This window comes from Phyllopteryx taeniolatus, chromosome 12 (assembly GCF_024500385.1).
Source record: "Phyllopteryx taeniolatus isolate TA_2022b chromosome 12, UOR_Ptae_1.2, whole genome shotgun sequence".
Classification (NCBI taxonomy): domain Eukaryota; kingdom Metazoa; phylum Chordata; class Actinopteri; order Syngnathiformes; family Syngnathidae; genus Phyllopteryx; species Phyllopteryx taeniolatus.
The window spans coordinates 25,124,709-25,137,833 of NC_084513.1; the positions used below are offsets into that span (position 1 = coordinate 25,124,709).

At 42.3% G+C, this 13,125-nt stretch overlaps 1 protein-coding gene across 2 annotated transcripts in view; it reads right to left on the bottom strand.

Annotated features, from left to right (window-relative positions):
- Window positions 1-1,835: 1,835 nt before the first annotated feature.
- The window catches only part of gli2a (GLI family zinc finger 2a), a 92,433-nt gene continuing 81,143 nt past the window's right edge, over window positions 1,836-13,125 (bottom strand). For both annotated transcript variants that reach the window (XM_061792714.1, XM_061792715.1), the window contains 7 exons: window positions 12,928-13,038; window positions 10,481-10,621; window positions 8,906-9,055; window positions 7,481-7,645; window positions 6,974-7,255; window positions 5,252-5,618; window positions 1,836-5,162 (listed from right to left, as the gene is read on the bottom strand). In XM_061792714.1, coding sequence (XP_061648698.1) covers window positions 2,899-5,162; window positions 5,252-5,618; window positions 6,974-7,255; window positions 7,481-7,645; window positions 8,906-9,055; window positions 10,481-10,621; window positions 12,928-13,038 — 3,480 coding nt within the window. In that variant the 3' untranslated portion in view covers window positions 1,836-2,898. The remainder of the gene's footprint in view (window positions 5,163-5,251; window positions 5,619-6,973; window positions 7,256-7,480; window positions 7,646-8,905; window positions 9,056-10,480; window positions 10,622-12,927; window positions 13,039-13,125) is intronic.

Below are 13,125 nucleotides of genomic sequence, written 5' to 3' on the forward strand. Positions count from 1 at the left end.
CAGTCTCGAGCCCTTTGATGCAGTATAATGCGTATCCCCTGCAAACTACTGTATATCCACACAAAAATATATCCATTAAAAACAGGTATTCCTGAGTCAATCGGTAGATTATAATTTTTTTAACAGCACTATCAACCACATCCCAATTTCCACTTGTTGCAAACCAGTTGTAATTTTAAGCAAAGAGCAATAACACCATGTGATTTAAGATGACAGAACACAAGAAGTTGAATGGTGAACGAGTGGCTAGCACATTTGCTTCACTGTATTCAGGTTGGGGGTTTCCGGGTATCCGGGCTCCGATCCGAGTACTCCCGCTATCCCCCACATTCCAAAAACATGCTTCTTAGGTTAACTGAAGACTCTAAATTGTCCTTATGCCTGACTACAGGATTTTAGCCCCGATATTGGGCCGACATATTTTGTCGGGAACGACAAAACGTCTTGTAGTGTGACATAATCCACGACCAACGATTTGGTCCTACGATAGCCCTATGACACCAAAATGAAGTCTATCATATTTTTGGATCTTCAGTGTAGTGTGACATATCAACGACAACTCTCTGACAGCGCACCTTGACGTCGACCAATAGGATTGGGTATTGTGACCGGTCCATCGCCTCCCGTGCATGCCGTTGTCAACATACTTGGTCATCGTCGTCAACATTTATTCACCCGCACAAACCAATGTTTACCAAAGCTTTAGCGCATGGCTGCATTTTTACATGCAACTGTTAGTGCTAGCACTAGCTTTCTAGGCTGCATAACATTTTGTTGCCTGCTTGCGAGCCGTATTGTATTAAAAATATGTGAACATACCTCAATCAATCCTTGAATGAACGTCCTCTCCCGAGCAACGGTGACGACCACCACACGTTTTTCTTCATTTTTTTTTGCCGGTGACATGTTTTCTTGTTCCGCCTCTCCGACAGTGTTTTGATTTGACAAGCCCAGTGATCGTAAAGGACGGGATAGGCTTTAATTGCTTATGCTGGGACCACTAATAACAACACAGGTTATACTAACATATCAACTCACAGGTTCTGACAGGTGTTTAGACACTACAAAAAGAATCCCACCGCACCACTCGTCAGTAGCACTGCCTTGCTCATCTGCCACATCCTGTCCTGCTATTTTCTGTCCTCTTTCATCTTGTTCTCTTGGTTAGTTATTACATGTCCTCACCGGGTGTGTCCCCCCCCCATCCACAAATGATAACACGATTTGACTGTTGTAATGTTACTTGTGTTCAAATATCTAGACTGTCTCATTATTGTTCTGCTGTAGTTCACACCCCTATTCCCCTTGTCCACTCTGTCCCTCTGTCTGTCCCTTAAAAACCTTTTATGTCCGGCTGCATTTACAATAAACATCAGGATTATTATGATTATTATTTTTTAAAGCAGAGGGAGTATTTCAAATTCCCCGGTTGCACAGCAAAACTGTACTAGCACAAATGCATACAGATTCACCATTCGGCAAGGCCATGCAGCTGAACAGGACAGGTTTTAAAAAAAAAAAAAAGATGGGATGCGGTGGTATCGGAATACATGTGTAGTGTCTGACCGAGATACGGCAAGATTTTATGTCAGTAATCTGACATAGTGTAATCGGGAGAGACCACATTTGTCTTGTAGGCTGATCCAGGCATTAGGTGTGAATGTGAGTGCGAATGGTTGTTTGTTTGTATGTGCCCTGCGATTGGCTGGCAACCAGTCCAGGGTGTACCCTGCCTCCTGCCCGATGATCGCTGGGATAGGCTCCAGCTCACCCGTGACCATAGTGAGGAGAAGCGGTATAGTAAATGGATGGATGGATAGGACACAAGATTTTGCCATTATACAGAAAAAAAGGACATAGTTTATTAGAAATGTACAAAGGCTATATACACTGTCACACAAATCCAAACAAACATGTAAAAGTATAGACTGTCGTAGGAAATACACAAACGCTTTTTAAGGCTACTTAGAAATCAGGGAACATAACAGAACTTGGGATTTTTGCTGCGCTAGTATGCCAAAACAGAATTTTGAATATCAAAGTCTGTCCCTTCCTGAATTTGCCATTCTCCTGTTCATCCAAAGCCTAAGGGGAGGTATGGGTTGTTGAAAAAAGGTGGTGGGGGTGATATTCTGAATGTGTTAATTAGAGTTGGATCCCATTAGGAGCACACAGAGGTACTTGTATATTCTTTGAGAGAATGTTCCCCGTCACACACAGGGGTGTGGGATAGACCAAAGCATACCCTTGTCCATTTCAATCATTTACCCTTGTGGATTTGACACCATGGAGAGTTCATGCCTCTGATCCAGAGGGGCATCCTCAAAAGTTCAGACCATGATCAAAAAGCGAGTCTATGGACCCTGATGTTAGTATCAAATATTTTACCATGATTCTGCACCTCTCGTGTCAATTGGTTGTCAGACATACTGGTTAACTTTATGACATGATAATTGTATGTATAACTCATTAGAACACATCACAAAAGCCTATCACATAACTTGTAAGAAGTACCATACAATATAATACTAAAAACTTGGCCTCCATTTGAAAATATTACCCAATTTTTCTATCAATTGACTGGTGCTGGAACCGTAATTAGATGCTCATACTCAAGCTTCTTAGCGAGGCAATGTGAAAGGCTTTCAGTGCACCACTATATACAGTAGTGTATGTACACATGTGTGTGCGCGTGAATGAGTTCTTTCTGCTATCTACGAGAGTCTTGATGAAACATAGTCTGATAAAAATATAACAAGAATATCATACTGCTATAGACAGTGAAAACAAAACAAATAAAATGGCCACTCATTTGTCATTCAACGGGTGCTTTTCCTAGTTCATATATTCCTGATGTGTGACTTATAGCGACTGAATGGCTTAAAGCTATATTTACCCCTAACTGATCATGTTGAGGAACTTACTTTCTTCAGCCAGTGCTGTGAGCATTGAGCTCATATCACCAATGGCCATGTTGCCAATTCCGGCTGGCACCGATGCAAGTGTAACAGAATTGCGAGGGGTGGTGAGACGAGATGAATTCTGGGAGAGGCTCTGTAAAAGGCCAGGACTCAGGGTGCCTGACATCAGGCTGGAGTGATCGCCGTCATCTAACATGGAGTCAAAATCTATTTGGGTGTGTTCTGCACCACTATTTCGACTCGTGGAAGAATCCACTGTACTGCTAGAGACCTGGTTGACACCTGGTGAGGCCATGTTACCTGCTGCTATGTTGTTATTGGTCTGGCTCATATTGGGGGATATCGGAGCATCGAAGGTGGCGGGAGTTTGTTCAAACAAATGAATCGCACCGGTGTAGAACATTGCAGAGTTGGGATTCTCAGAGTTGTTTTGTTGGGTTGCTGACTCATTGGGCCTTTTTGGACTTGCCTCTGACGTGTCATTACCCAGGCCAGGGCTAACATCAGTTAACTTGGGTATCCTGCTCAATTGCATCATACCAGTGCCAGGATGCTGTCTCCCACCAGGCTTGGGCTCTACTGGAGGTCTTGGAAGTAACATTCCACTGGTACCATTATGTACATTGCTGTGCAGGGATGAAATATTATGGTGCTGTTGCTGATGAACCATATTGTTCATATGAGAATATTCATCAGCTTGTGTCCTTCCTCTGTAACTTTGCAGTCCTTGTTCCATCAGAGCATTTCGAGTGGCTCTCATATTATTGCTTGCAGAAATAGAATTTTGAATTGTGTCTTGGCTAAACCCTTGCCGGGAACTTTGGTCACTAAATTTCAGATTGCTACACTGTGTTTGCTGATAATGAGGGTTGTTCAACCTCTTGCTGTTGTGGTTTGCATAGCCCTGCTTATGCATATTCTGATTCATGGGTATGACCTGCTGGTTGCTGCAAAGGCCTTGACCTTGTGCCTGGAAGGAACCAAAATTGTTCCTCTGTGGAACAACAGCTAGGTTTCCCCTGAGAGAATGTTGCTGTTTGGGGAGCTTTGGTATGGTGTCCACGGTCCCTGAACTCACCTCATTCCACTGTACTGGCATATTATTCTTATTTATGTGTGATGATGCTGAGAAAGGCTGTTGGGAGTCACTATGATCCATATCCTGACCAGATTGCCTCATGCAGGCATCAACCTTGGCAACCCTTCTCTGGGAATAAAATGAGGCTAGTGGGGCAATGCCTGTCTGATAGCCCTGAGACTGGTTATTGAATTGGTAGTTCCCTTGTACCAAGTTGTGACCTTGGGTGCCAGGGTTTTGGGACCTCAGGTATTGTACCATGTCATCTGGGAGAACTATATCATCCTCTGGACTCTGTTCTCCCCCAGTCCCCATCCCATCTCCTGCCATGTTCTCCACAGCTACATTCTCCGAAATGCTTGGCGGTCTGGGGGTAAATGGATAGCGCTGTAGATTGCCATCAGAACGAGTGTAACCATGCATTGCCAATGCTTGGTGACATTCTGATGAACTATTCATGCTGCTCATACTGTTATAGCGCTGCACTGCTGAAAGGGCCAGAGAGTCAAGGGTGGGACGACGGACTGGGTCACTTGCCCGGCGGGGAAGGCTGGCAGGTACTTCATGGGGCATCATGCTGTGATTGCCATATCCAATATCGCTGCATCGCCGGGGCACAGTTCCAGAGGGTGGATGGTGGTACTGGTGTGATGAACATTCCTGAGAGTCACTATTGAGGGCCATGTGCGTCCTGAGACTCATTCTTTCCATATTAGGTAAGGGGGTAGGCGGCGCTCCACCAATGGCAGCTGCATATTTTGCCTTGAGACGATAATGTTGAGCTGGAGTCAGACTAAGAAGGCTAGGGAGATTTCCTCCACCTGCTCCACCGACACCACCACCTCCACAATGGCTAGCCTCACTGGAGCGTCGGGATAAATCAGTGGAGATTGGGTCATAGGAGTCAGCCGAACTGATATTGTTATGACGGTTCGCCCCAAATTGTGACGCCTCACTGGAGCGCCGGCTGGAGTAGCAAGGCGAGATGCCGGAGGAACGCCGACTCATGGTGTACGCTGAGCTGATCGTGCTGGTTGTACTATTACGCCGATCATTCAGCTGGTTCAGCAGAGTCACTTCACACAAAGAGTGGTCTCCCAATAGCTGACCATTATATAAACTGTTCAGGTTACTTGTTAAATTTGAGTTCTCCACCAGGGAACCTGTAGATGTAAAGGACATGATTAATGGCCTTTATAACTACGGTACATCTTGACTGAATCTTAATCAAGATGTCAGCGCTCATACTTACCAACTGCAGGTATCGGGGGCAGCTTTGTGTTGTTGCGTTGGCCCTGTGGGGCCTGTGGCACTGAATTGACCCATGGGCATGAGTCTCTCACTGTCTTCAGCCTTTCTTTCTTGATACTCTCCATTTTGATAGTAACTGTGCCACTATGACCTACTGCTTTCCTCAGATGGAGTCCCAACCCTGCGTGTTGCCCCCCGGCAGGAACAGTCGAGTCAACCATGGCGCAGTCATCCTGTGCACTCAGATCCCCGAAGCTGCCCCCACTGTGCATGGCCATCTCTACCCCACTGTCATTGTTGTTGGTGCTGCTGAGAGGTGATGGCTGACTCCTACATGATGAGTGACCACCAGGACTGGACTGATACATCTAGTGAGGGACAGCAGAGAAGAAGTGTATATCAGAAAACTATACAAGCCACAATGTAACACAGAGTGCGAAATCAGTGTAACTTGGTGGTACAATTAAGACACAGACAACAGGGTCCATAGTTGTGAACATGAGTATGAGTGTTTGCTTCTTCTATATCGCTGGCGTCAGGCCGCAACATACTATGGTCAAACTTGGTAATTTTTTTCGGGCTATGTAGAATTGTTCTAAATATGCCTTTTCCATGGCAACCAACACAAATGCATCGTAGGGTCTTCAAGAGTACCCTTTTTTGGTTCTTTTACAAACGTTCCTTCAAAGCTACTCATGCTGTCTTTACCGTTAATGCCACTGGAGAGAGCCTCACCATGTTGTTGCAATTCACCAGAGGTATCTGTGAGCTGAAGTGCAAGGATGAGGTAGCCATTTTGGATTTACACAATAGCAGACAGCAAAACAAATGGTGGTATTTCTGAGATATGAAGGAATATATGAATTTGTGAAAGTGTCAGAACTATTGCATGTCTTTACGATTGTATAAAGACAAGCGTGTAATGGGTTTAATGAGTAGTTAGAATTATTTATACACTTGTATCCATAGAGTGTGAAGGGCAACGCGTAAATTGTTCCACTCACACGATTTTTATGAAGCGGTTTGCCTTTACTGTTATGCCCTTTTGTCTTTACGGTTATAAAAAGAAGTTTATTTCAATGCGTCACCACCACTTGCTCTGTCAATAAGGATTGCCTTTGCTATAGATGCCTAAAATCTTAAATCATCAACTTTTTCAAAATAGGACTTAAAGCAGGGCTGTTTCAGACATTTACCCATATAAAACCAAGGCAGCATAAAAAAATTGCTCAATTAGATTTTTTTATTTTTACAAGTGCCTTCACTGTTATTGGTCAAATTATGTGAAAATGACCCCTAAACGTTGCTGTCATCACTAATGTTTTTTGGATTGTGCTTCATGTAGGTGTCCAACATAAAAAGGAGCAGGTGTTTATATTTGTCAGAATGATTAAAATGTAACAAAAGAAAAACGTTTCCAAGAGTGATGGAGTGTGACATGAGGCATTCACTCCCGCAGATTGAGTCACGAAACAGAGAAATTATTGGAGTGCTCACCTCAGTGAAGACTATCCATTACGAAGGTTTTCAGGGAAAGAGAAAAGCATGTTCAAGCCAAAACTAAAAATGGGACTTAAGGATGCAGACAACTGCCAGTCAAACATTTAACCAGAGTGGAATGTTAGTACATAACCGGGGAAACAAAGAGACAAAGTCATGCAAGTGCAGTATTCAATCAAATCATAATGCTAACGACAATTTGAAGCATGCAAACACGACTCACAACGGAATTCTCAGTCTTGATAGATTTGACTTGGAGGCAGTCTTCCATGCTTCTCGTGGTGCCTTTGGCATCGGGCCTCTCATCTGCACTTCCCGTGCCGTTCTTTGAATGGTACTCATTCTCTCCATTGTCTTTGGGTGGTTGAAGTCCTCGAGGAGCATCACTTCGCTGTTTCTTGGTGACATGAGCCTCAGGTCCGTGAACAGTCTTAACATGCTTCCTGAGAGAGCTGGGGTCTGTGTAGCGCTTGGTACAGCCCACGATTTTACATACATATGGTTTCTGTCAAGAGGGATTTACCACAATTTGTTTTAACAGAGTTGCAATTCGGCATCACTCAGAAAGGAAAGATGAACAGATAATAAAAATATAAATTTGGTTGACATAAATCATGACAATAACACCTTTACTAACATATACAGTAGACAAATGTTCAGCTCGACAAGCGCTGCCAAAGGACGATTGTACCGAATACGTGAAAGCTCTACCTTAAGCTGGTTGACATACCTCATTAGAATGTGTGCGGTTCTGGTGCTTGGCCCGGTCTGAAGCATTTGAGAAGGCCTTGTTGCAGCCTTCATGCTCACACACATAGGGCTTTTCCCCAGTGTGAGACCTAAGGTGGGTCTTGAGGTTCTCTAGGCGGGAGTAAGCTTTCGCGCAACCCTCAAACTGTAAACAGACGGAAAGTCAAGAGTGAACACATTGAAAATGACGGCTTCACTAATGTGGTATTTATTGCTCATTTGTTCAAAAATAAGTATTCAAATGAATTCTCCTCTTGGTTGTTCCCCATTCACGACTATTTCATTATTTTTTTTGAAGTCATCTTAGAGATCTTTAAGTATTTTCTATCTTGTTTTTTTTCCTCATACCTTAATGAGGTTTATTTTAAATAATCTAAATAAAAATGTCATCAATAAAATTAGAGTGCAGGATCTGTGATTGATTGCATTATTGCATACCATATAAAACGTAAGAAGAAAAGAAAAGGAAAGAAAGAAAGAAAGAAAAAGAGAAAGAAAGAAAATAAATGTAATCAGTTTACATGTTCAATAAGAGTAGGAAGAAGTAAAAAACGTATCTAGTCCCACCTCTTGTTCTCTATACAGTTTTGCCTTATTATATTATATGAATACAATCATAGGTTATTCAATTATAATAATAATAATAATTATTATTATTGTTATTATACAAAATAATAATATTTCAATGTACTCTCGACACAGTAAATCATGTATGGCAGTAACAGTGAACAATAACGTGTGTATGATGACTTCTCTTTCAATTTCAACAGAATTAACTATGATTTTGACCTGGTTTTTGATTAATCTGGTATCAAAAATAAAAAAAAAAAACAATTCAGCAATAACTTATTAAGGTTAAAGCAGTTGATTCGATTGTATTTAATTCATTTTCAATTGTAGTCGGAAGCAGTTTCAGGTTTTTCCTCGATTGTAGAATACATTGATATATATTGTATAAATAATTTAGAAATTCAGATAGCCTCTTGGATTTTAAGATTCTCTTCAGAAATATTAAGTCGAGTTTAATGAGAAGATGCACATGAGATTTGGGCTGCAGTCAGAATGGTCTCAATGAGGATCTCTGGACCCCTGTTTGTGTGTTTATCCTCATGGTGACAGCCTCACCTTCACTAAGTGCTCTTAAGTCATCATCTGTTAAAATATGTCCAAGGTAGCCCATGGAAATGCTTGGAATCAGATAAGCCACCATTGGGCAAATTAAGTGCTTGGAACCCCCTAATTTGTTAATCCAATCAAATAAACAACGTAAATGCAAAGACCCTCATTTTTTTCGGGAAAGGGTTTAATAACAAAGACTCATTCTGTATATTCGGTTGAGTAAAACCAACAAGCGAAGGATGTGGATTATGAGACTATAGAATACCACTCGTCAGTTAGTACTTACAGTGCATTTATGTGGCTTCTCGCCCGTGTGTCTCCTCATGTGGACCACCAGCATATACTGGGCCTTGAAGGGCTTTTGGCCCCTTGAACACTCCACCCACCGACACACAAACTCCTTCTTTTCACCGTGGATGTGGTCATTGTTGATGTGCTGAAGGGACAATTCAAGTCACAATGAGGCACATGTGTGCTACAGGGGGTACAGATCCATTGCTGGATGACAAAAAACGAGTCAGCAAATTCCTGTCTTTTCCTACAAAGCGCATGCGCGATAATGACACACATTGTGAGTGACGCTGCCATAAATAATCTCTGGCAGGCATTGTGCTTCTGTCACCAGTAGATTAAAAAAACAACAACTATAAAAACAGTGTCTGTTTGTACAGGCTTGTCTGCAAGCCTGTGTGTTTGTAAAGAAATGGGTATTTCCTCAGTAAAGGATTTGTTACCAACTTATCTGATTACGGCTCTTAAATAAAGCTGGGGTTTATTGAATTAATATACCTTGTATTGCAGACAAAGAAACACTTAAAAACTTGCATCCCAAATATCTGCACACTGATAGGAATCCCATTATTTCCTGAGGAGACACCCGAGCTCACAATGCTCCAATTGTCGCTACTTTTTTTACCAGCTAAAAATGCTTCGTAGTGCACTGTTCTGCTGAAATCTATTTTGGGTGGAGGAAGAGGAATGGAAACAAATGTGTAGCTCAGCAAAGACCTCTATTTTCAGGTTGCACACCACCGCGGCTCCTTTATTTGGGGGCTCTTGAAACAGGATCTTTTTGGTTAAGCAGAAGCCAACGCTTGGAGGTGCACGTGAAAACCTCGAGTGCTTTAGGAAATGCCGTCAAGAATTTGTGTAGGGGGAAATAACAGTTACACCCGAAAGTTTATAAAGTTGAAAGGATTCAAGATCTTATTGAAAATAGCGGAATCAGTTGCCGACTCATCCTTTGCTGGGTTGACACTCGAACACTACCAAACGGACAGGTTGCATCAGGAGTTAGGCCAAAGGTTCTTAAAAGTAACTTTGGTCTTAATTGCGGAGACTAAAGCCGACCCTTTCTCCTTCCACTCATGATGTGAACAAGACACGTGCTTCCTGATTAAAGCTCGGAGCTGACTGACTGTCAGTCAAGAAGTGGAAAGCGTGTTGAGCAGCACACGTTTTCTAAACCCCAGAGCTGCTGGCATGACGAAGGATTTATGAGCAGCCCTCTGGGCTTCAGGAGTTGTGGGTGTTGCTGAGAGAGAGGTTAAGGGTTACGGGTCAGGGGGCTGAGGAGATGAGGGTCAGCCGCGCACAGCTGCAAGGCTTGGCCCAAATTTGGTGAGAGCGGGAAGCCTCAATAATGTTGCGCGTGTCCACGAAACAGTTAAGGATCAGTGGCTGGACTGTTTTCGGATCAGCTTCAATCAACAGGAATTTAACAAGTGGCGCAAAAGGCACCAAACAAATTGATGAGGCTGATGAAATTGGTCTCGATAAACATGTAAAAGCAAAAACCTTTCCCTGGATATGAATTAAATCATGACTATTTGTCCTTTGATAAGACTCAAGCCAAGCTCACATGTACAAGCTGGTCTTGGGTATCATACTCCTTGGTACAAGCCTCCCAGTGGCAGTTGGTCTCATATATGGCCTCAGGTTCCTGTTTGCACTCATCTTTATCAAGATCCTCACTCAGGTCCAGCATCCCTCCACTGTGGTCCTACAGAAAAGAGACACAACTTTGTTATTCACTGAAATTCAGTATTACATATATCAGTGTATTTGAAAAAGTTGTCAAATATAACATATTTTCTCATGGCACCTTGTAGTTGACACAATCTGTAACAAATTACAGTATATCCACAATAACTTAAGTGAATCTGCCTCGTTAGGCCTTTGCTGTTATTTTGTTGTCATGTCATTCTTCGAGAAATGTTTTTCTGATTATATTTTGGGGCCATCTTCGCTCATGTAGTAGAGTGATCTCAATATCATTTATGGGTTCAAGCCCCAATTTACCTGCAGCACTGTCAACATATTCTTGAGTGTGTCTTAATGAGCTGTCAACTTACCTTTCATGGCAACGTATGCCCCCATCATTAATGACTATTGATGATAATCGTGGGGATGGGAATGGATAAGAATTTTGTGCTTCCGATTCCATTATCAATACTGCTTATCGATCCAATTCCTTGTTGATTGAATTCTTATCAATTCTTATTGGGTGAGGAAGTAAACTAACACAAATGGGTTTGTTTACATTAACTCTAATATCTTCAATTTTTGCACAGTTTTGTGCAGTTGACAACATATCAGAATGCCTTAGGAAATTGTCCAGTTCCATTGTTATTGGTCCGGAAAAAAAATACATAATTGGGGTTTTGAGCCCAATTGATATAACAACTTCTAACAATGAGACAAAACAGTCAAAAGAGACCTTGGAACTTTCATCGTTCCTTCATGAGTTCTCTTAATCCACAATTTATAGATTATTTCACTAGATACATTTCCCAGTATATGAGAAACATTTGAAAATATTTACAGCACTCATTTTGCATTCAGCTTGCTCCCAAACGGATTCAAACATAAACGAAATAATTGTTTAGTTAAAAAGATTTGCCCTAGTTTTGAAAAATACTATCCGCACGATTATAGAAACCAACTTTTCGGAAATTGTCACCTACAGAGAATCGGGGGATTTCCCGAGAGACATCCGTGAGAGGTGAGAGTCAGAGCGACTTCGCCAGCAGTGAGCCCCCACTGTGACAGCTTGTTCTCAAAATTTTTAACCCCTGGCAAAAATTTGTGGAATCCCCATTCCTGGAGGATGATTGTTTAAATATTCAATTTGGGAGAAAAAAAAGGCAAATCATGGATGATCCACAAATTTTTTTAATTCAAAGTACCACCCTTCTGGCTTTAAGAAACACCCCCCCCCCCCCCCCCCCAAAAAAAAGCAAGAAAGAAAATTGTTGTAGTCAGTCACAATTTTGTTTTTGAGGAAAAAACATGAAATCACGTACAACAACAACAACAAAAACACTACAACACTCCACCTTGAGTACTTTGGTGCACCAAAGTCTCTGAGGCATGAACCTAACCAGTGACAAATAGTCGTATTCTTCAACAATCTGGCTCCATCTTCCTCTGATTGCTGTTACCAGCTCAGCTTTGCAGGTTGGAGCCTTAACTTGAACCATTTTCTTTGATTTCCACCACAGATTTGTTTGCTGTGCTGACTGGGAACAACCAACATCTTTTGAAATATTGAAGAAGTTTTAGAATTCTCTCCTTCGTTTCAACTTATATCTCTCGTGTTGGGGCCATGACTCATGTCAATCCACTTGGTGCAGCAGCTCTCCAAGGTGTGAGCACTCTTAATTAACTGCTGACTAATTAGAAGATGGCAGCACGGTGGAAGACTGGTTAGCACATCTGCCTCACAGGTCTGAGGGCCCCGGGTTGAAATCCAGCCTCGCCTGTGTGGAGTTTGCATGTTCTCCCTGTGGCTGCACGGTTTTTTTTCCGCGTACTCCGGTTTCCTCCCACATCCCAAAAACATGCATGCTAGGTTCATTGAGGACTCAAAATTGTCCGTAAGTGTGAATGTGAGTGTGAATTGTTGTTTGTTTATATTTGCCCTGCGATGGGCTGGCGACCAGATCAGGGTGTATCCCGCCTCTCGCCCAGAGTCAGATTGGATAGGCTCCAGCACGCCCGCGACCGTAGTGAGGATAAGCGGGAATTAATGTGCTGTTTTTTTTCCCCCTAGAGGGAGTCAGTAAGCGGAGTCAGCAGGTAAGCGAACAAACAATTCCTAGGAATTGAATTAATGGGAAATTAATTCCCATACCTAATAGGGGAACAACGCTAGATATTTGAAGACTACTGACTGTGTCTTGGAACCCCGCTACGAATAATTCACCAAAATTGTACTAATTCAAATAAATTAAACTATACCGGTACAATGTTGTGTGTGTTCTTACTGTTCAAGAAAGCTTCACAAGGTATTTTGGATATCCTTACCAGAGAGGTTGCTGAGATGGGCAGAGGTCCTTCGACTTCCATCTTAACCTTTGTTCTCTTGGAATTTAGTGGGTTGACTGTGCTGCTCACTGCTGGATCTCCACTAGCATTCTGAAGGACAGATATGACAAACACTGTCACATAGTCACAGACGTTATTACTTCCAATCTATGTGAAGAGGATGCCATAAGTCAGACC